Source organism: Corythoichthys intestinalis, chromosome 2 (assembly GCF_030265065.1).
Source record: "Corythoichthys intestinalis isolate RoL2023-P3 chromosome 2, ASM3026506v1, whole genome shotgun sequence".
Lineage (NCBI taxonomy): Eukaryota > Metazoa > Chordata > Actinopteri > Syngnathiformes > Syngnathidae > Corythoichthys > Corythoichthys intestinalis.
The window spans coordinates 36,354,368-36,378,714 of NC_080396.1; the positions used below are offsets into that span (position 1 = coordinate 36,354,368).

Sequence of the window (24,347 nt, forward strand, 5' to 3'; positions counted from 1 at the left end):
GACAGCACCAATGGAGGTGGACTGGTTTGGGGGTGCGTGCGTGTATTCGAAACGTTCCTATTTTAAAATGACTTGCGACAATGTGTTGTTTATGCAACTCAGTCGCTCATTGGCCCAAAAAATATGCAGCCAAATGGCACGTGTGATGATTGGCTAGCAGTGTCCAATTACAGCCAATAGAAAAGCGCGGTATTTAAAAACGGTTGGGAATCCAGGAAGTTGGCATAGTCAAGCGTGAATGCGCAGTCGCAGCTTTTAAGTTTAAACGCCACATCATTTAACTGCTTGAAATAGTAGTCTCATGACCATTTATGCCTTTTTAAAACGCTTTTTTTGTCTCTTAGTTTCTTGTTGTAACAGCAGCGGGACTAATAACTCACACTGACAAAAAACAAAACAAAACAAAACAAAAAAAAAAAAACGGTTGTTCTCCTAACTTGTTTTGGGCTGCTGTCTCTCTTTACCCAACACTGATAAAAATGGACACATCTCCTCCAGTTCTTCGTGTGCAAGGACAGAATGATTACATTCGGAGGTAAGAGACGAATTTTCAGCCAAGAAAATCACTTCAATGTGTAACTCAAAATAACGGCATTACTTTAACTTGCATGACCAAGGCAGTGTTTCTCAGCCTTTTCACTACAAGTGCCACTTTTAAAAAAAGAAATACTCGGCTCTCCAAGTAACAACGTCATTGCCAAGACGTCTTATTTTGTATATTTTGTAATGGACTGTCCAGCAAAAACTACAATGACAGATTATTTTCATGCGACCAGTCAATTTGTCATTTTTATGTGACATTGATTTTTCCCTTGGAAGTTCATCCACAAGCTGTTCAGTTTCGCTGGTCAAATACAGAACCTTTGCATTGCGATCCATTTAGGGCTCCAGACTAACATTTTTACTCTGAGCACAGTGGTCCTTAGCTTAAAATTTTAGGGGCACAAGTAGAAGATCCAGGGGTGCACACTGTAAATCAACATGCAAAGTTTTCCTCTAATTTTCACCGTTTAACTGATAAATACTTTAATAATAAATGCATAAAACTACAAACTTATGCATCTATATTTCATTCTCTATCAGTTTTGACAGCCAGTATCCTGCTTAGTGATTGACAAGTCACCTGCGAAGACAATGGCCAACCCAGAAATTGACATCCACATGGCACACTTTGTAATCATGGAGGAGCGTATCATTTCAGAAGTTTACGACCAGCACATACTTTAAGATACCTCTCAGCAAGATTTCCGGGATAAATGAAAAAGCAGCAGTATGGGAAGTTGTTAGCGCTCAGAAAAGGCTGGAAATGTTAAAATGCCCTCCAAATTCATAGCTAATCAGAGACGAGCGATGACGAACAGGCAGAGGGCGGTGCATGTCGCTGTCTCTTGCCGCTGCAGTCGCATCGTGTCCGGTGTTTTGGCTTTCAGCTCAACTGCAATGACTTTCACATTTCGCCATTGCTCATCACCTCACGTGTGTCGAGCCCCTGAATCGGACTTATTCCCCCTGTTGGCCTCCTTTGAAACTGTGCAGGCGGGTTTGTTGGAAAGAAAGTATCCACTTATTGTCCTTTTCACCAGTGTTCGCAAGTGCTGTCAAGTTTTCCTGTTACCCCAATTATAATCCGCTCCACACATCGCCCAACACCACCTTCTGTTGTATTTTTCCTTGGAAAACGTTGCATTACCGCCAACTCGTGGATTTAACCATGAAGGAGTTTGTCGGAAAAAAAAAAACAATAACAAAAACGCAATGTTTCTGGTCGCGCATGTGCGAGTAGATGAAAAAAATACTCGCATAGGCTCTAATTTTAGTTGCAAAATGCGACCATTTGGTAACAATCTGGAGCCCTCCCATTATATCTAAAATAATTCCCACCAGTTACAACAAAAAACTAACTGTTCATTCAATGATTCATGGATGCATTCATATTTTCATCATTATAACATACTGTTTATGGTGCTGTATGTATGAGTGGTTTGTCTTTGTTTGCAATATTGCTAATACAACCCCTGGCAAAAATTACAGAATCGCTAAAAGAAGCATTAAAAGAAATCAAGAATAAAAGATGTTGTAGTCTGTAACAGAGAAACAGTTACCTTTTATGACCAATCCGAAGGAAGGGGAAATTGTGGAATCACTCAATCCTAAACCTGTCGCAATATGCAATAATTCCATTTATCGCAAGGTAAATCAAAATGAAGCCGGTAATTTTTCCGCTGCGATTTATCGCGCACGTGCACGCGTGCGGCTGACGTGCTGTTAAAAGTTCGGCTTCTTTGTCACCAACTACGCAAAATGCATCTTCGATCCGGGTTCGGCAAAAAAAAAAGAAAAAGCGCCGGAGCCAATCCGTTTCCATTATATCCCATTATTCAACGTATACCGGCCGCATCAGTGCTCCGGATTGACTGCGGACCATCTCCGGTGAGCCGGCGCCCGCCGGATGGTTTAGGCTATTTTCTATTTTTGGCCGAGAAGCATCCGTCAAAGTGGGCGGAGTCGTGCCTGGAGTCAACAGACCAGTTGCTTATTCACGGTTTAACCAGCGAGTATGGACGAAGAACGCTCCATCATGGAGGTAGAAAGTCACAAAGTGATTTATGATGCAGCAGGTCATCATTATAAGGACAACATTAAAAAGGAAGCTGTATGGTGTCCTATTGTATGTGTTTTTCTGGCAATGATATCAAACACAACGTGCTGACAACTTTGTTTTTTATTAACACAGCGCTAACAACACTTCCTCAACCTGAGGCTCTCGGCAGGCTGTGTGCCTCTCACTGCAGCGTCACATGAACAAAACAACATGACCGTTAAGTGCGCTTCAGGGTGCCTCGGAAAACAATCAGAATATTACACATGGAACGCCATAGCAGAAGCTATGAGGGGAAAAGTTTTTTCTGCCTAAATGCTTAAGTTATCAAGTACAATTATATTTTTTTTCTTGAAAAAGACATTTTATTTATTCTGTGTTTCTGTGCTGTATTATTATTGTTGTCGTTTACTTAAAAGATGCATGGTCTACTGTTTTTAGTTGGGATTTCTTAAAAAGTATTTTTGAATTTGGAGTAAACATCGCGTTTAAATGGGTGTACTTGATCTATTAATGTATACTGTATTCTCACTGTTATTATAAATTGTTTTATTTTTTAAATTGGGGGGGGGGGCGCAATACTATCGCATATCGCAATGATTTATTATATAAATTATCGCACACTAAAATTTGTTATCGCGACAGGCCTACTCAATCCTGGGGAAAAATTTACTGAATCATGAAAAAACAATTTTGTAGCACCACCTCTGCCTTTTGTAACTCCACGCAGTCTCAAGGCACTATCACACTAGCACTGTTTGGTGCTTTTTAAATGGACCAGAGTTCTTTTTCTCAGATAGTTCATTTCATTTTGTAAATGTGAACGTGCATCTGAACTCTAGCTCGGACCAAACAAACGAACTCTGGTCCGCTCAAAATCGTTTGTCTCGGTCCACTATAAGCGCACCCTGCTTTTCTTGTGAATGCAAGCGGAGCAGGGTCGCTTATGCTGCATTACAAGCAGCTACTGTGATGCTCCACGCTCCCTCCCCTACCAGGAGGGAGGTGTTTCCTCTTCTAAATTTGTCCTATCAATGAGTGACTTTTGCCAACGTGATGCTACTCTAAAAGTTCGGGTGGCGCAGTGTGAATACTGAACCTTTTCCACAAGTCATTTGCAAGTGTTGTTGTGAGGTAGCTCTCCAACTGGACCCTGGTCTAATGTGAAAGTGCCCTCAGAGGCAGGGATTTAATGAGTGACAAACAGTATTCTTCATCATTCTGGCTCCAATTGTCTCTGGGGCCACGTTTACACGACAACGATCTTACGCAATAATGCAAAAGTGGCGTTTCGCCGTTATTTTGATTCCGCTTTTACATGACCCTTATGTGTGGGGAAATCTTCGTGCACACGGAAGTGGACTGGTGATGCCATAATTTTTACCAGGAGTTGAAGCTTGTCTCATGCTCTCCCTGGTTTGAAACATAAGTTTCTTGTAATTTTCTATTTGCCCAGGGTTAAAAACGACAACAACCAGATGCCACAAGAGCCCAAAAACACAAAGCTTCTGCACAAGCAGTACCATCCTAACAGCGATTCTGAGAACCAAGATCCTGTGAGAAAGCTGCCACTGCAACGAAGTAGACTTCCAGTGCCTATCAAGTCCAACCAAACGGTTCATGCTTCTAAGTGGGAGGAGAAACTTTTGCCTGTAAGTTTGTCATTCCCATTATTTTAGCACTGCACACTTCTCTTTTTATTTACCGTACTATCCGTTCATTGCAGGGCAAAGCCAAGAAGAGAAAGTCATGCACCAGGCCAATGCCTTTCACCAAGTTTTGCACGCAAAAACACAAGAGTTTGAAAACCAACGTTGTACAGCAGTTAAAAAGTGCTGCTCAATCTATACAGCCTAAAAACAGTAAAGCCCTTAAGTGTCCGCTTGTGCAAGAAAGCACAGTAGCCAAGGATAAATGTAGGTCTCATGGGACAGTTTCTGGGAATTCTAAGCCTGAAAATGTTGCACACCATAGCAGTTCTTCCTCATCTTCCTCTGACTGTTTGTATGACATGACCCATCTCAGTCTCAAAGAACCGACTGAAAGTTCCCACCCAAATAACAACGTGCAGGAAAACCTCCCAAGCGGCCCATTTGGTAAGATCACTGCAGATTTGCATGCTACTAGTGAAGGCATGTGACAGTGTTGAGAACATTCTAACATAGGCAAGGCACTATGTTTGGCTATGCACAGTGTTCCAAAGGATCTAATTGAAATATTTCTCTGATTTTAATCAGGCAGTAAGAGTATAATTCGATTATTTCGAAACAAACTTCGCAATGATAATCTTTTTTTTAAAATATTAAACACAAATTAGTCTTTATTACTACACAGAACACAATTTCATAAGATTTTTAGTTCGTAAAGCATAAAGCTGTCATTTGCTGAATTTACAGGAGTCAAATGTCACATATTCTTCAATTAAAATCTACCGTACTTCAATCTAAAATATCTTTGCAGGTTAAGTTGCATTCTACTGTAGGACATTTCATAAAAAAAAAATTAAAAAAAAGTACTTCTCAAACAGTTCATGACTAGTTCACTTGAAAATTATGTTGACTGTCTTTTGCACCAGAGTCAACTATCAAAAATCAGTAACCTGTAGTTACTGTGCAGGCTGCGGTCTCACTCTCATACCTACTTTAATTTTAGATGCATATATTATGGTAAGGTATCTTGTGCACTGCAGTATATAGACAAGGCACATATCCAGAGTTCCTAGGCACTCCTCAAGGGTAAAATGACACAACTGAGTTAATTCGTTATCTCACCTTTTGCCAGGTGTCATCATTTATGAGACGGTTTGGGTTCACCATAACACCTATTTCTGTGCTCTTTGATTTTAAGCATAAAATGTGACTAATAATAGCTTGATTGGAATGTAAAGCCCAATATTTATTATTGTATTCATCCACTGACAAGCTCTTGCTGTTAAGTCCAGTTGCATAAAGAAAATGTGTTTCAGACAAAGCTGGAAGATTCCTGCCTAATAAAGCTGCTTTGCAAAGTATTCGGCGTAACGAGGGCGTTAGTGTCTCCTGCCAGCCATTTCTAACTCCAAACTCTCAATCTCGTGGCACGTTTGTAAGTTGTTATTATTACTGAGGTTAATAGTTGTTTGTAGTCCTCCCTGTAATATACTGAATTGTTTTTGCAGCCGCAGTCTGGAGCAAAGAGTCAAAAAGCTGCTGCCAGCCAGAACATGGGGGTAAGGACCAAGTGCAGCATTCATGCCACACTTCAAAACTCCACAGGAAGAGGCACTTTTACAGAGACAGTATGTATTTACAGAAAATGAAAATTCTATACACCTCATGTTCAAATGTGAGTTTTCTGTGTTGTTAAAAGGACATACGACCAAAATAAAAAATGATTTGAAACTTTTCCCACATAACTTTTATAGCATCGAAAGGATCTCATTGTTCAAAGGGTTCAGTCGGGAAAACGGTACAAAATTATTTTCCAAGGCATCATGTATTTCCTGCGTTGGTATTGTTGGACCATGGATCATTGTGAAGATAGTAATTAAGTTAAGAAATTACTGAACGCTAACAATTTTGGAGGCAGTTTTTTGATAATGTCAAAGACAAAAGGAAAACTGGTTAAACATGTTGCTGAGGTTGTAACATAATTTGGTAAGCAATTCTGTTACGAGCATGCAATAACTCTTTCATATATCTTCTAGGATATGAACTAAATGCACTACACCAAAGCCTTATTTTACCAAAAAAACAAACAAACAAACAAACAAAAAAAAACGCTTTAAACCTCCCAAACTCAATCAATAATCATTGGCGCTGCCTTGATTACTACAACATTTGGTGTACGTGATCCAGCTAAAATCCCGATTTCCCGGGCACGCAACAGCAGACTTCAATGGGCACAAATGAATGATATGCGTGATATAAATGCGAGTTTTTAGAGTTCTAAAAATCATGTGAACTGTGTGGGTTCATTGAATGAATTCATCAATCTGTGAAGGATGTCACAAGTAATGTCTTGTATGATCGTGCATCAAGTGAATTTATGGGACGGGGAAAAAAGTCTAGTGAGTATAGGGTGTACATGCATCAGCCTAGAATAAGCCTTTTCCAAGTGTGTATACGGCGTATACTTGCATATCACATACACTGCTGGCCAAAAGTATTTGCACGCTTGCAATTCTATCAAATAATGCTTAATTTCTCCCAGAAAATGATAGCAATTACAAATGCTTTGGTAGTAATATCTTAATTTATTTTGCCTGCAATGAAAAAACACAAAACAATGAAAAAAAAAAATTAAATCATTATCATTTTAAACAAAACTCAAAAAATGGACCGGACAAAAGTTTTAGCGCCCTCAGCCTAATACTTGGTAGCACAACCTTTAGACAAAATAACTGCGAACAACCGCGGCCGGTATCCATAACTGAGTTTCTTACAATACTCTGCTGGAATTTTAGACCATTCGTCTTTGGCCAACTACTCCAGGTCTCTGAGATCTGAAGGGTGCCTCCTCCAAACTGCCATTTCAAATCTCTCCAAATTGTTCTATTGTATTTAGGTCTGGACTCATTGCTGGCCACTTTAGAAGTCTCCAGTGCTTTCTCTCAAACCATTTTCTAGTGCTTTTTGAAGTGTGTTTTGGGTCATTGTCCTGCTGGAAGACCCATGACGTTATGGTGTTATACTTATGTATGGTGTTATACTTATATAGCGCTTTTCCACCTTTCAAGGCGCTCAAAGCGCTTTACACTATCTCGCCATCCACCTACTGGTGACGCAGCACCAGGAGCAATGTGGGGTTCAGTGTCTTGCTCAAGGACACTTAGACGAGTTCATCAGGGCGGAGACTTGAACCCACAACCTCTGGGTTAGGGTACAACTACTCTACCACTGAGCCACACCACCCCGTCTGATGCAGACCCAGCTTTCTCACACTGGGACCTACATTATGCTGCAAAATTTGTTGGTAGTCTTCAGACATCATAATGCCATGCACAAGGTCAAGCAGTCCAGTGCCAGAGGTAGCAAAGCAACCCCAAAACATCAGGGAACTTTGACTGTGGGGACCATGTTCTTTTCTTTGAAGGCCTCGTTTTTTCCCCTGTAAACTCTATGTTGATGCCTTTTCCCAAAAAGCTCTACTTTTGTCTCATCTGACCAGAGAACATTCTTTCAAAACGTTTTTGGCTTTCTCAGGTAAGTTTTGGCAAACTCCAGCCTGGCTTTTTTATGTCCCTGGGTCAGAAGTGGGGTCTTCCTGGGTATCCTACCGTAAAGTCCCTTTTCATTCAGACGCCAACGGATAGTACGGGTCGACACTGTTGTACCCTCGGACTGCAGGACAGCTTAAACTTGTTTGGATTTTAGTCTAGGTTGTTTATCCACAATCCACACATTTTTTCGTTGAAATCTCTCATCATTTTTTCTTTTCAGTCCACATCTAGGGAGGTTAGCCACAGTGCCATGGGCTTTACACTTGATGAAACTGCCCACGGTAGACACAGGAACATTCAGATCTTTGGAGACGGACTTGTAGCCTTGAGATTGCCCATGCTACCTCACAATTTTGCTTCTCAAGTCCTCAGACAGTTCTTTGGTCTTGTTTCTCTTCTCCATGCTCAATGTGGTACACTCAAGGATACAGAACAGAGGTTGAGTCAACTTTAATCCATTTGAACTGGCTGCAAGTGTGATTTAGTTATTGCCACCACCTTTTTGTGCTACAGGTAAGTAACAGGTGCTGTTAATCACATAAATTAGAAAAGCATCACATGATTTTTCAAAGGGTGCCAATACTTTTGTCCGGCCCATTTTTGGAGGTTTGTGTTAAATGATAATGATTTCATTTTTTTTTTTTTTTTTTTTTAATTCTCTTTTGTGTCTTTTCATTGCAAGCAAAATAAATGAAGCTATTACTACCAAAGCATTTGTAATTGCTATCATTTTCTGGGTGAAATTGAGCATTATCTGACAGAATTGCAGGGGTGCCATTACTTTTGGCCAGCATTGTAGACTACACCATTGCTTCATGGTGTGCTTTGCCAAAAGTCATTTGGGATAAGCTTGAGGAAATGTTGTGAGTGGTACATAGGATGTATGGAGTTGGACAGTTCATGGGTTAATTGTTAGAAATAATTTGAAATGATTTATCATGGTCTTGTCTTTTTCCTCAAAACACAAAAACGTGGCATTTGAAGAAAAGTGTTTCATACGCAATGGACAGATACTTACCAATAATGTTCATTTGTATTTTCTTCATTCTTTCATGCAGCCCCAGACCGTTCCGATTAAAAAGAATCTGGCAGCAACAGGTAAGATAATTGCAAAACACTATATTTTGCAAAACATTTGAGACAGATTTATCAGTTCGCCTGTAAAACTTCTAGTCTGTCCCCAAATTTAGGAAATTCTTACAGTATTAGCAGCAAGCATGCTAAATAGCTACGCAAACCTAGTGTATAATTTCAATTTGGCAGAAGTACCAAAGCCTACCGAGATGGGTGTTGATAAAGGTCTATATGCTAATGTGTCGCAGGAAAGCCGTCTGTCATGTCCATATGGATTTTAGTGCCTCATAGGCTTTAAAATGGATCGTTTATGGAAATAACCTTGTGACTTGATAATGTTTTTCAGACAAAGCTGTGCACTTTCAGCCTGATCCTGCCTCTTTGCTAAGTATCCTGCGGAATGAAGGCGTATGTGTCTCCAGCCAATCAGTTGCAGCTCCACGTTCCCAGTCTTATTCCATGTTTGTGAGTTTTCAGGGCCTGGGTGAATCTTTTATTTAACTTCTCGTGATACTTTACATTCTTTTGTTGTAAAAACTGTTGTTAATTTGTAATTATTGTTTGGCATACATGGCTTAAATGCTGCCCAATTATGTAGTTTGCTGACCAACATGATTAACCACTTCTCCACTAGACAAGAACTTTTAAATTATCTGACTATATATTCACAAGCAAATTCATTAAAGTGATTAAATATGACCGCTAAGGTTATCGATAGCACAGGTTTTACAAGACTAAAATATCCCTCTAATACCATTCTGCTTCAGATTGAGAGGAACAACGTTGTTTCTCAGGTCAGTATCCTCTGGTTCAGAATTGGTATAGTTTTCTTGTGGCTCCTGCATGTAAAGAGATGTGCAGGCATAGGAAAGGTGCTTAAAAAAGTAGCATTCATTTTTGTAGTAGCATTATACCGTACTGTACTACCAAGTTTGAAGCCTAACTTGACCTATTTGGTGATTATTAATAGTGATGCACGATAATGCATTTTTCAACCGATACCGATAACCGATAATGTCAAGCCGATAATTCTATTAAAAGATTTATGTAAAAATTTAAAGTATACACAAAAGAAAATATTACTGTGCAAAAATATAATTTATTGCTCTTTTTTTCAACACAATGTATGAACAAGTCGTCAATTCAAACATCTCAATAATGACAGATTGTCTGACATTGTGTAATGGTAAACCTTTGGCAACAATTACTTAGAGTAAATACCTAAGTTGCACAAAAATGCATTTAAAAGTAAGCCATTCCTAACATATATAACATTAATCCGCTGCAAAACACACCTCCTTAAAACTAGTCAGTTTTAAGTGTAAATCTATTGGCAATAAGTGAAATTATCTGCCATCGCTTCAAGTGTATTTCTCTCAGATTTCTTGGAAGAAAAATAGCTAGCTGAAAATAATCTTAACAGCCTTGTTTTAAGCAATACATTATTATACTTAATCCTAAAAAAAAAAAAACTTGAAGAAGGAAAGATTTTGAATAATATTTGTGGCTACAGAATATTGATTTAAGAATTTGATTATTTACTGTGACTGTAATTGAGCAAAGAAATAAGTTAAATAATTTGAAAAGTGATTGCTAATGTTATATGCTTTGTTGCACACTGTGAAAATGATTACCTCAAAAGAGCGAGATGTCATGTACCCATTCTGCAGCGCTTTGTTTACATTTGCGGCTTTCACGACATTTGCGTTACAGCAGCTAAACTGCTACACGGCAGTACTATTTGGACGGAGTTGGCGATCGCATCCGCGTGCGTGTTGTTTTGTGCCTGAGTTTTATTAAGCCGAAAATAAAGGCAGCGTTACAAAGTCATCTGACCGCTCGTCATTTCACATTCTGAATGCATTATTGACTGGCTGACTTCGTTTTCTCCATGTTTAAATGATCTTATAACCACTGTGCCGTCATGATAAGCTTGCTTACCGGACATCACTTTTTCATGAAGAATGGTGGTCGTATAAACTGCATTATTTCTTTTATCCAGGGCTTTGGTTCTCGTGTCATTAAGGTAAAAAAAAAAACTGTGTCTCGTCTCGGTGGCAGCTACATTCGTACCGGATAATCCGCCCGCCCGCCCCGGCGTATTCGGGTCCTGGCTCTGCTCGCACGCCGTGGGGGAACGCTCGAGAAACCGGGGTGTTCGCCGGAGGTCCAGAGGCCGGGGAGCCGGGCTCGGCCCGCCCCGCCTATGGCGAGGCGGCGGCGGCCTGCCGGACTGGCCAAAGCGGCGGGCTCCGTCGGAATTTACCACCCGCCTTGGGCTGCATTCCCAAACAGCCCGACTCTGTATCGTCACAAGCCCTGTAGTTTAGCTTAGTGTTTACAATAGCTTTAGCATTCCTGCTAGCAGCAGCCTCGTATATGTTCCAAAATTCTTTGTGATGCAGTTTTAAATGGCTGCTGGGTTAGTGGTTTTGAATGAGGACGCGTTCTTTCTGCCTCGTGGAACTTGTACGGTACGTGTTTCGCAGATGGCGAGAGCGTCGTTTTTTTAGTAACAGCCGCCATAATATTCAACTACTTCTTGTCTTGTAACTCCGCCTCCTCAACCCCTCCTCCCTCAGGGGCTTCAGAGAGGGGAGGGGTTGAAGAGGCGGCGTGCTGAATTCTTCGGTTGAGCACATTTGGAGGCAAAATCAAGTATATAATTATCGGATTGCATTATCGGTTGAATTTTTTTATTATCTGGATTATCTGTGTGACGTCATAATTGCCATTATCGGCCGATAATTATCGGTGACCGATATTATCGTGTATCTTTAATTATTAATATTTTTAATCTTTCAAATTTAAAAGGGCTGGTAACAAAACTGGTGTGTCAAATTTACTAGACGGTTATGACATGCACAGTTAATAGGCGGAACCTAGCTATGTCAATTATTGATGGTTGTGTGTAACCAATCAAGTAACCCAATGATAAATGCTTCCAGTTTAACATGTTTTTAGAATAGAAATATTAGTCTCCAAATTAGGTGAAATGAGGCTGCGTGTAGGGTAAGATGATTGGCAACACCTTCCCTTTCTGATCGGCTCCTATGGATGCAGTGTGACAAGTTTAATATTTTAGAATAAGTAGAAATCGTTACATCAGAACACTGCAAGATCATTCTCAAATGAAATAATAAGCTATAATGTGATAAACAACAATGTGTTTTTTAAATTTGTTTCTTTTTAAAACTGCAAACGCCACCTTTGAGTTGTTTTGTAATTATGTATTCCTGCAGCCGCAACGAATGTCTGTTTTAAAGCGTCATGAAAAAGGTGCTGAAAGCCAGACCAAGGGCGGGAACGCCATAGCACCAATGCGTGCCATACCTCGAAAACCAACTAGCAGAGGCACTTTTATTGACACAGTATGTATGAATTTTCTATTTATTGTGTTGTTCATTTCGTGTATTTTCAATTTATTCTTTTCTCCCATGCAGCCACAGAGAGTTGCAATTAAAAAGAGTCTGGCAGCCCCAGGTAAGATATAATATGGTTAAAGCGCAAGACAGCACCGAGTATAAATGACTATATATATAAGTCAAGTGATTGAATATCAGGGCTTCCAAAAAAACTTTGTCCTGTATTATTTCGTCCACTCTGCATGGTTGTGGAAGCACTTAAAGCACAAGACAAGACCTTGACCAAGTGCATCTTAGTGGAAAGAATCTTAAGTAATAAAGTTAAAAGAAAGAATTGCATTATTCTAATGCGTAATTGTGGAGAAAACAAACGCCAAAATTTTCAGGGAGAACAGAAACGGCAAAACAGCCGTTGCCAGTAGTATTTTAGTCAATCAAATGCAATCATCTCAGATTGTTTAGCTACCGCTTCACATATTGGCTACCCACTGTGCCATCAATGTCCTATACGCTCTTTGAAGGGAAAGACGAGACCTTAATTACGTACAGTTCAGCAGACAGAATGTTGTTTAATAACTTGTGAACAAAGATTAATTTTTTTTAAATGTGTAGTAGTGGATAAAACTTTAATACCAGAAGCCGGTACAGTGATCCCTCGCTACTTCGCGGCTCAACGTTTGCGCCCTCAGTGCATTGCCCATACCCTTTTTTGATAAATACATTTAGTCCCCAGGTTATGACGTACCCGACTTAGTGATTTCAAACTTTATGACGCCGGAGTCACGTCCACCGTTTTATCTCCAGTCGTTTTTTTTTTTTTTATATTTTAAATATCGTATACTGTACCTAGTTGCAGTTCTTCGTGTCAGGATCCTCCTTCTCCCCCAGCAGCATTACCGCTGTCCTGCAGTTCCTTTTGGCCGGGAGCTCTGCCGCTTCCTTGTTCTCATTCTCTTGCTACTGCTTCTCCCCGGGCGCCGGCACAGACTCCTCTTGCGAGTCCCGATCCGGTTTTCTGAGTTCAGGCGGTGGGCTCGCGTTGAGAGAGCTGACGCTGGCGACCTGAGCAGTCATGACATCTGCCCTTTCTCACCTCCCTTCTCTTTCTACAACGCCCTTTTCTCTCAGCAAGGCGACTTACTTGTGAGTAAAGCCGGAATAGTCATTCAATAACACGGCATTTAACACAACGGACCTCACAGAATCAAATTTTTTACTTTGTTTTTAGTATGACGTATAATACATGTTTTTGGATAGTTGAGATTTAGGGGGTACTTAGGGGTGCTTAAAGTAGGGTTGAACGATATTGGAAAAAACGTACATTGCGACTTTTTGGGGGGTTTGCGAAATATATTTGCAATATTAAAACTAGAAGAATTTTCACCAGATGATTTGAATAGCTTTGTTTGGGAATACTTTGGTTGACTCCCCAGGACCACATTGTATTCATAAAGTACAGTTTACTCCAGGCTAAGGGGCTTCATCTGTGAATTATGAAGATTGGCGCATATAAAAGGGATCTAGAAGGCCACGTCTCTGCACACTTGCTTCTTTTATGAAGCAAATGCAAAGTTTATGTTAAAAAAAACACACAAAAAAACAATTGCACATCCTGCAACAGGACTATTGCGCATGCTCATATCGCGATGCAGATGTTCAAACAATATATTGTGCAGGCCAAGCTTAATGGGTTAATCCTGATTTACGCCGGGAATTCGATTCACGTCACCAGCGTATGAACGGAGCTTGTTCGTAACCCGGGTATTACCTGTATTATGAGTTATAAAAACAATTATGTACACTTTATTTACATCTACGTATGTATGTACACTTAAACACCCATATCATATGAGAGTGAATGATTGTACAGAACGTGTTTTTATTATTTATACATTATCATACAGTATGTATATATTCATAGATTATTTACATGTTTGAAGTATTCTTTAATGTTTAAAGTATAACATGCATTTATAGTGTTTTATATACCGTACTTATTAATATTACATATTTATACACAAAAAATATGTTAGAAATGGGGGAGTGACACTACTTCGCGGTTTTTCATTTTAGCGGTCTGTTCTGGTCTCCAGTAACAGCAATAAGTGAGGGATCACTGTATATACAGTATACTAGTATGTGTTGTATGTATATGAAAAAATGTACAGTAAGTGCCTCAAAGTATTAAGGGATGCAGACCTCTGTTAACGGTTGTTTAATCAAAAAAAAAAAAAAAAAGACACACCTTATGGGCGCAGCGATTTTTTTAATGTCAGTTAGTTTACCCACACATGTACACACTAATAGACTTGAGTGCAGGTTCATGTGATGATTGCTATTAATTATGGGAAGGGCGGGTAATTTGGGATACTCACATTTGCTTCGCTAAATGGTAAACATGTCTGTATGTACTGAAATAAGTGAATACCCGCTTGTGGTGCATCTTTAAAGTGTGCACACCGTTCATAAGGTGTTCAGCTATTGTGTTTAGTAATCAGACATCAACTTGAAAAGTATGAAAGCTTCAGCTCGCTGTTTTTCTTCAGGTCAGAAGTAGTGCTCCCAGCTAGTGATGTGCTAACATCTGGGTAAAGCTGTAGGGATTCTCCACCATGCCATTTATTCAGATACTATTTACAACAAGATTTGAAAAATAAGTAACTATATGTAGATGTGGGGAATCTTCGGCCAATGTATTTTCTTTCTTTGCAACTTTCTTTGCAATTTTCAGACAAAGCTGTGCAACTCCAGCCTGATCCTGCATCTTTACTAAGTATCCTGCATGATGAGGTTGTCCCCAGCCAATCATTTGCAACTCCACGCTCTCAATCATCTGCTATGTTTGTGAGTTAGTGGTCTCTTAATAAGACTTTGTTGTTCTTTTTTAGTTCTAAAATTTTGTAACGGTTATTAGTGACAAAATGGGGACATTTCCGTTTGTTTTTTGTTTTTTTTAATTGTTTTTGGTATTCATAATTGGAATAGTTGTGCATGAGACTGTACAATTTCATGTATTGAAGTTAACCTATGATCATTTATTTCTGCAGCCGCAAAGAGTGTCGATTGCAAGGAGTCGTAAAAAAGATGCTGCCAGCCAGAACAAGGTGGTGAAAGCTTTAGCCCCAACGCGTGCCACCCCTCGAAATCCAATTGGCAGATGCGCTTTTATCGACACAGTATGTATGCACTTCTATTTCCATTGCTTTTAAGTATGTGCATTTTCTACCTCGTTTTATTCTCTAATGCAGCCACAAGGAGTTCCGATTAAAAAGAATCTATCAGAAGCCGGTAAGATCCCATACAGTTCTTGTCTTAAGAATTGGTGTTATAAATACTTGTTACTTACAGTTCCAATTATAGGTACTGCTTTGGTCTACAAGTAGGTCTGGAAAAACCCTCAGATTTCATGTTGTACTTCTGAGACAGTCTTTTTTCCCCCCCAACTTCAGGTTCAAAACACAAAGAGGACAAGAACTTGCTGTCTCCTTCTCCTTCAAGTCCTGAAATGGTCTGTATTATATGTAGGCTATTCTGATTAAAACAAAATTTTAAGAAAGATGGAAAATCACAAGTATTACAGTAAATCACAAGCATATTTTGTTTCTTGTCTCTTGTGTATAATGTGGCCATCAGCTGCAGCATAGGCAACATCTGTGCGATAAGTTTATTCTTGCGTTGATTAGGATGTCGCACAATGCACTTCACGATGCATCTAATATCCTAAATTGGTCGCTGTTGTAATTTGATGTTTAAGGTCATCAAGGTTAGTAGGTAACAGTGTAACATAGAAGTGATCGTTGCTTTGTCTCTGCATGCAAAAAAATCCAACATGGTAGGGACCGGGAATCTCCCAGTGCAAGCAGAGAGAAAATTAATAATTTTGCAAGAATAACATTTGAATGTGCAATATTAAAGAGAAGAAAATTTTGCCTAAATTTTGCCTAGTTAAGTCTCTCATAGACAGCTTGATGGTGTACGCCTTAAATCTTTATAGCAAATGTGCAAATTCTTATTGAAATTAAACTCACTAAGAACTACCTCTTTTTCCTATGGTGGCAGAAAGTTGTCCAGACATTATTTGTTCACCAGGAGGATGGACAGACACCCAACAAAGGGAAGGAAGCACACCCTCCACTTTTTCAAGCCTCACCTGTAAGAAGTCAAGTCCAAGCTAAGAACATAGATGAAGTCCTATCGATTAATTGAACCTTTTCTACATATAATAGATTAAAGATGAAGTTAAGATGAACACTATCTGGGGTGATGAAGAAGAACACAGAATTGATGAAGCACAACCGTTTATCACAACCATGCAAAGAGAGTCAGTCATATTTTTTTCCACTGGCAAGAAACAATTGCGTGTTAAGAGGCAAGAAAGTTCGGCCCGTCGGGAGCTACCCGACCAGGAGCCATCAGAACTGGTACAAGTGGATGAGCCTATAAGTCGAGTCAACACAGCCAGTCATGTTCTCCACAGAGGTAAAAGCGGCAATTCATCTGCCATTTCACATTGAGGTCTGTTACACTTGTAAGATGTGACTTCTGTTTTCCAGAAAAGAAAAATTGTGTTACAGACACCTCGCTTGCTTTGTTATCAAAGCGTCGTACTCATATGGAGGACCTACAGTTGGACCAGGAAGTTGCTTTCTACACCTCTCGTTCACTCTCTGGTGCTCCCATGTCTCGCCACTCTCAACCCTGCTGTAGCGACCCAGTAGCATCCTTGCTGCACTTTGAAGAGTCAGTTGTGAGTACAAACTGTTAAAAATGAACAATAACCTAAAGTGGTACCTTAAGCCCACAACACAATCTGTTTTGGTCAAACCTGTTGAGGAACTTACTACTGCTGCCGATGGTATGGACGGGTGTTAATAGAGCTGGGAATCTTTGGGCACCTAACGATTCGATTACGATTACGATTCAGAGGCTCCGATTCGATTATAAAACGATTATTGATGCACCCCCCCTCCTTTTTTTTTATTATTTTTTTTTTTAATTAAATGTTTTGTACATTAGTTCCAAAATTGTTCAAAAATCCTCTCAGGCTAAACCAAACTACTATTTCAGTATCAAGTTAACATATAGCAGTAAACAAATATACAAAAATAACAGTAAATAAAAAACTCCAGTCCCCATTCTGTAACAGCAGCTTTAAACTACATTAAATTAATTTAATGTTGTGAATCAACTGTTAAAGTTGTTAAAATTGCTCCCGTTATTCCATAATTTCCCTTTTATCTACTTTCGACATGTGAAAGTTTTAAAACTATTTTAAAGATAGATTCAAGTCAATATTTTACCGATTTAGGAGTATTTTAGATAAAAAGTTAATTGGGTTCGCTTGTAAGGTTCGCTACAACAGCCTTGCAGGGAAGTGTACTGCTTTAAGATGGCGGCCGTTTACTAACGGCCGCATCTAGCTTTTTGTAGATGTGCTGCTCACGCTACCGAATCAATGGTGCATCTAGTCCTATATAAATGATATCTACCATTATATTTTGTGGATGACGTACTTTGTAGCAGCTTTTCGGCAGCAGTCAGGTATGTTGTTGTGTTTTTTTTATCTTGTGGCATGAGTTGAGCTAGAGCCGTGAGTTGAGCATTGGCATTACCCGAGGGGCCGGGTAATGAGAAGCATGATGTTTAGCTACTCTCGCTGCGTTCTTCCTCGTTGCGCCCCAAAGACCGCGTGGCGCGCTGAGTGTGTTGTACTTCCGTTTTACTTGGCATATTTCAATAATCGGAATTTGGATGTTTGTGAATCGTTCTCGAATCTTCCACGGCCGAATCGCGAATAATCTAAGAATCGGAAATTTTGCACACCTCTAGGTGTTAATGTGCTGACTGTTAAGCCAATAACCCAGGCTAGCTTTAGCCACCACCACACTCTTAAGCTCTGAGTGTAATTTGCCTCACATTCTACACACGCAGCACTTTAGCTCAGTTGTCAGCATGCCTGACAGCAGTAATGAGGGTGTGGGTTTAAATTAGGGCTGTCCCAAACGACTAATTTCCTCCCGATTAGTCAGCCGACTATTTTTACGATTAGTCGACTAATTTTTTTTTTTTTTTTTTTACTATTTTAATAATGAAATTTTTGTTGAAGCTTATTAATCCACAAAAAGCTTTTTGGAACACCTAAATTCTTTATTAACGTATAAAGAAATAACATAAATATCAATAATAAATCACAAACAATGGGGTCAAATGCTGCTGGCATTAACTAGTGCAAAAAAAAAAATGTAAACGGAAACACTGTGACTTCACCTTTTTAACAGGAGTCAAAACAATTCTTACTCTTTTTGTAGTATGTCATTGTCTATATTGTTCTAAATGTTAAAATGAATTGCAATGTCCCGGAAAACCATTTTCAGAATACTTTGTGTGAGTTCGGATGCTTTTTCTGGTGTGCATTCCACATTTTTGGGGGAGGTGAAAAACTGTTCAACTTTTGTTTGTTTTAACCGGAAAATAGATAAAGTAGAGGGCACACTGAAATATTACCACAATTATTTTGAATGAAAGGCACACATACTCACAGTAAAAAAAAATTAAATATATAGTATTAATTTTATAGTATACTACTATATGTATATACACAATAATACTTTATAATATAAAGTAACTCACATTAGTGCAGTCATCAGTGTTGTTAATCTTACTGAAAAAAAGTAATTAATTATAGTTACAAATTACTTCTCCCAAAAAGTAATTGCGTTAGTAACTCAATTACCTGAATGTAAGAGTAATTAGTTACTTGGCAAAGTAATTGGTGATAATTACTTTTTTTTTTTCCCTCAAAAAAAAAAAAGAAAAAAAAACATTGGCCACACTATGTGAAGTTTTTTGTGAAGGTTTTTGGTACAATTGGCCCGAGCCCAATTCTTTACCCTAATTTACCCTTTACCCTGAATCAACTGTAAAAAGTTGTTAAAATTGCTCCCATTATTGCATTTGTTCCCTTCTCTCTACTTTCGACATATGAAAGTTTTAAAACAGTTTCATCATTTAAAGATAGATTCAAGTCAAGATTTTGCCGATTTAGAAGTATTTATATAAAAAGATTTTAAAAAGATAAAAAGTTACTTAGGTTCGCTAGGAAGGTTCTCTACAACAGAGCTGTCCTAAAAAGTCTACTGCTTTAAGATGGCGGCTGTCTACTAACGCATTTAGTGCCATGCAGTGTTGTTAATTTTACTTTAAAAAAGTAATTAATTACAATTACAAATTACTTCTCCCAAAAAGTAATTGCGTTAGTAACTCAGTTACCTGAATGTAAGAGTAATTAGTTACTTGGCAAAGTAACTAGTGATATTTTTTTTTCTCAAAAAAAAAAAAAAAAAAAAAAAAACAGGTCACACAATGTGAAGCTTAAAGGGTTTGGGGGACAATTGGCCCAAGCCCAATTCTTTACCCTCCACTTAACTAGACACAAGGGTATTGCGATAACTAGCTAGTAACCTTTGCTATGTGTGGAACTCATTTAAAGTTGTGAATCAATCGTTAAAGTTGTTAAAATTTCTCCCGTTATTGCATTAGTTCCCTTCTGTCTACTTTAAACATGTGTAAGTTTTAAAACTGTTTCATCATTTAAAGATAGATTTAAGTTAAGATTTTGCCGATTTAGGAGCATTTTAAATTTAAAAAAATTACTTAGGTTCGCTAGGAAGGACCTCTACATCAGGGCCTTCCTGAGAGGTCTACTGCTTTAAGATGGCGGCTGTTTACAAACGCATGTAGTCCTTAAAACATGTTGGCAGTGCAGCAGTGTCTGTCATTTGAATCTAGTTCTATAATATGATATCTACCGTGTCATGTGGGCGTAGTTTGTCGGCTATGGCTGCAGTCAGGTATTATTGGAGCCACCTAGCATCGCGGTTGCAACGGCGTCTTCCCCACTCCTGCTCTGCTCTCGTCCCCGTGAGTCCGTTTCTCTCAGACTTTTTTTTTATTCAACCAACTTAGTAACGCATAGTAACGCACGCCTTTCCCGCCTCAGTAACGGTAACGGCGTTGCCAAGATGAGAAAAGTAATTAATTAGATTACTCATTACTGAAAAAAATAACGCCGTTAGTAACGCCGTTATATTGTAACGCCGTTATTAACAACACTGGCAGTCATGGATTACAGTAAGCAGGCCAGTGCTTTTTTCCATGTATATATATATTTATTATGTATATACAGGATATATGTATATATTTTCCCCAAGTGGGAGCTTCCATGATCCTAATAAATTTAATAATAATTAAATTTGTTTTATATATAATTATATATATATATTAATTATTTTATTAAATAAAAATGCACGTTGATACGACGCACATAAAGGCAACTTCCATTTAAAAAAAAATAAAAATCATGAGAAAGTTGTATGGACTTACAATCCACTAGCTTGTTGTTTCTTGTTGTCTTCGGAAATTACACTTTGGTGATGGCGTTTCAAGTGTTCGTTCATAGCCGACGTGCCACCATGGTATGCGAGCTCAGCTTAGCAAAGAGTACACACAGTGGCACCCTCCATATTTTCCTTGAAATAATTCCGGGCTCTGGCTATTCTGGTCCGCTTTTTTGGCTTTATGCCGCTTTCACGTGTTACCAATTTTGCCCTTTTTGGTAATTGGCGGTGTTTTCAACTCTTCGCCGTCGTGAGGAGTGAACCTGCGATTCACTTGGCTTGTTGTCGTCGGTTCATCCGATTTCCTCCTCAGGAAGGCGGCGGCGTGCATAAAAACAGAGAGGCGTCGGATGGCTCTATATGGATACTTTGATTGACCGAAACAAAAACGCGGGGGATGCCAACTCCGCGCTACCCGCGCACTTTTCCAACTCACCGATCTCGCTCCCTCTCTCTCGCTTGCCCACTTTCTTCCTCTTTGCTCAATCTGACAATGCCGGTCACATTGAAATAACAGCGGCCCCCTTGGGGGTGCCAGTAAAACAACCGCTTGTATTGCCAGCGCCCGCAATTCTAAACTTTATCCGCATGTAATTTTTTTTTTAACCCGTCGATACCCGTCGATGGTATGTTTTGCCCGTCGACGCATTTACGTCATCAATGAAGTCGACAACGTCGACTAGTCGGGACAGCTCTAGTTTAAATCCCGTATGGAAAGAGATGAACTTACTCAGGGGCGTCAACATGAAGATCGGCTACATATGGATGGACAGTGTAAAAAAATATAAATTCTTTTTTACATGTATTTTCAGTTAGAGCGATTAAAAAAAAAAAAATCTAAAAAAAAAATAACATTTTTCGGATACTGAAATTCTATACTGTTTTTAAGTGTATTTTACAGTTTTCCTGCTTTGTTTTGTTTTTAAAGCAAAATTATGGCTAACACAGCTGTCATTATTTTGTTGTAAAGTTTACGTTTTGTTTTTTGGGATGGTGTTCTGCCAAAATACATTACGAAACAGCCTACCAATGCCCAGTGCTATTGCACATTAGTTAAAAGAGGCGAGTACTTACTATTTTCGGTTTTATGAAGTCTTTTTTTTTTTTTTTTTTTTTTTTTTTTTTTTTTAAACCTTTCCATTGCCTTAAAATACTTTAGGCATGTGTTTTCCTCTGATGGCTTTTAAGCATTGTGTTTTATTGTGGTAGCCTTAAAGCAGAGTGTTGATCTATTGACCACATTGGTCAGTCAGTAGTGTATTTAAACCAACCTAATTTGATATTGTTATGTTTAAGTATTTTCTTAAGGCATTTTTATTATGTTATTCATGTATGAATCTAAACAAAACAAGCTGAAAGTGCACGGTAAGTACTCAGGTTGTCAAATTCGCCATTGGTAGACGTTTCGCCAGTGTAGGATATTTTAGCAGAACACCAGTAGTCGTGTAAGGGACACACCATTGCAATTTCAAAGCTGTCAAACTCAAAATGGGGGGTTTCGGGGGTTCAAAATTGAAGTTTCTAATGCACAAATTTTCATTGGTTGTGTCTCATGTTAGCATACAATTCTTTTTCCAGAAATTTGTTCCACTGAGGTTGGATGTCCCTTCTCCAAGCTCATCCCCACTTCAAGAAGACTTGTCATCCACATGAAACAATAATACACATTAGATCTCTGAATGTTGGGCGTACTGAAATGCAAACACTGAAATTTGTTTTTGTTTGGTGAATTCAAATGTAGCTAAAATACAGTATTAAAAATTTTCTCAAATGTTTAACACGTTTCATAAACGTCTCCTCAATTTTCACCAATGTCTAAACACAACACACTTTTCTAAGACTAGATAAACACAACCACACCTTCTTCTCATTTCAAGACTCAAACTTTTACACCAAAAGAGTAGCACAAAGCTTTCTAAAAAATAAACACAATACAAATCGTTACTCACTACAGCAAAGCAATTGAAAACACAATGTTGAATTTGTAAGGTTCTTTGTCTCACAACTGCTATTGCATATTTTTAGAAACTTTAACGGATGTTCTTAATTCAATTTTATTTGTATAGCCCTGGATCACAACAAGGTTGTCTCAAAGGGCTTTGCAGAGGCAATATGATACACAATCAGAAACAGCAAATGAAGCAACAAAGATGAATAAATAAAGTTCAAGTCCTGGGTATCCCCCATCCTTAGACCCTCCATGTCGGCAAGGAAAAACTCCAAAAACTCCAGAGTCTATGGGAGAAAATGAGAAACCTTGGGGAGTACCACAGTCAGGAGAGATTCACTCCCAGGACGGATAGACAGGAAGCCCCAGGACTGCTAATGGGAATTAGCAGGCGAACTTACAGTCCGTAAAGATGCAGTGGAGTAAAGGAACAAGAAGAGGTCCATCTAGCCAGATGAGACGGGTGTAGCAACGAGGACGTCCATCCAGCCTTAGAATACAGCAGGTTTTTGTAAAGTATTGGGCATTTAGATTTGTGAGTTTCATATTAAGAGCATGAATCAATCGAAAACACTGTAGGTACTCTACCTGAACAGTAACAAGTTCATAGACTTCATAATGATAGCATTATGAAGTCTATGACAAGTTAAATAACTCAATGCAAAAAAATAAAAACTTGCACACAACAGTACTTTGAAACCATTATCAGGTTGTGAAGTTTTTTTTTTTTTTTTAAATTTCCTGTATTTAGGCCTATTGTGCGCACGCAAGTACGCACAAACGGGCAAGCACGAGTAGACACGCACACTGCTACAAACATGCACGTGCTCACACACCCACACACGTTACAGAATCAGAATGCCCTTTATTGCCATTTGACAACAATTTGCAGAATTAAATTTGCACCTCTCCTATCAATAGAGAATATCAAATATAAAAACACAAATATTCAAAACAAAGGAAAGCTAAATGGCAAGCATAAAACAGCTTTAAGTAAAAATAAGAGAATGATATGAATAAATTATTTTTGAGCATGATGCAGTTTGTATTGCACAGCGACTTCCGTATTTTTCGGACTATAAGTCGCACCTGAATATAAGTCGCACCAGCCATAAAATGCCCAACGAAGAGGCAAAAAACATATATAAGTCGCACCGGAGTATAAGTCGCATTTTTGGGGGGAAATTTACTTGATAAAATTGAACACATAGGACAGATATGTTATCTTGAAAGGCAACTTAAAATAAAAATACAATAGAGAACGACATACTGAATAAGTGCACAGTATGTTAATGTTACATGATGCATGAACAACGAAATGCAAACATGGCCTGTATGTTAACGTAACGTAACTAACTATAGCATAAAGAACATGCTAACAAGTTCACCAAACTATCAGTGTCACTCCAAAACACCAAAATAACATGTGTAATGTTATAATAATGTGTTAATAATTTCACACATAAGTCGCTCCAGAGTATAAGTCGCACCCCCAGCCAAACTATGGGAAAAAAACTGCGACTTATAGTCCGAAAAATACAGTAAGTCTTTCACAAACTGCTGTTGTTTCAAGCCGCCTGCAAAACAATTGCATCCATTGTGTTCATTTGTAACCTTCAGCAAACTGCCCTCAACTGCCTTTAAAGGGGTGATTTTTTTTTTTTCCCCCTTCAAGGAGTTGTCAACCCTTCTTTTAGGATTTGCGGAATGTAGAGGATCCTTGAGTAGACTCGTGCACGATGCGATGACGGATAAAACAATTTAT

At 38.8% G+C, this 24,347-nt stretch overlaps 1 protein-coding gene across 2 annotated transcripts; it reads left to right on the forward strand.

The window, feature by feature from the left end:
* Positions 1 to 220: 220 nt before the first annotated feature.
* On the forward strand, positions 221 to 22,415 carry troap (trophinin associated protein). Of its 2 annotated transcripts, none has more exons than XM_057858741.1 (17): positions 221 to 535; positions 4,056 to 4,251; positions 4,326 to 4,695; positions 5,565 to 5,683; positions 5,757 to 5,807; positions 8,858 to 8,897; positions 9,220 to 9,338; positions 12,116 to 12,244; positions 12,317 to 12,356; positions 14,970 to 15,082; positions 15,286 to 15,414; positions 15,487 to 15,526; positions 15,688 to 15,746; positions 16,298 to 16,390; positions 16,465 to 16,717; positions 16,792 to 16,985; positions 22,213 to 22,415. In XM_057858741.1, exons 1-17 carry the CDS (start codon positions 480 to 482, stop codon positions 22,285 to 22,287), a joined length of 2,076 nt encoding a protein of 691 aa, XP_057714724.1. In that variant the 5' UTR covers positions 221 to 479; the 3' UTR covers positions 22,288 to 22,415. The 2 variants fall into 2 exon arrangements, with proteins under 2 accessions (XP_057714724.1, XP_057714716.1); XM_057858733.1 differs by having other exon boundaries at positions 5,757 to 5,876; positions 22,213 to 22,414.
* The last annotated feature ends 1,932 nt before the right edge of the window (positions 22,416 to 24,347 follow it).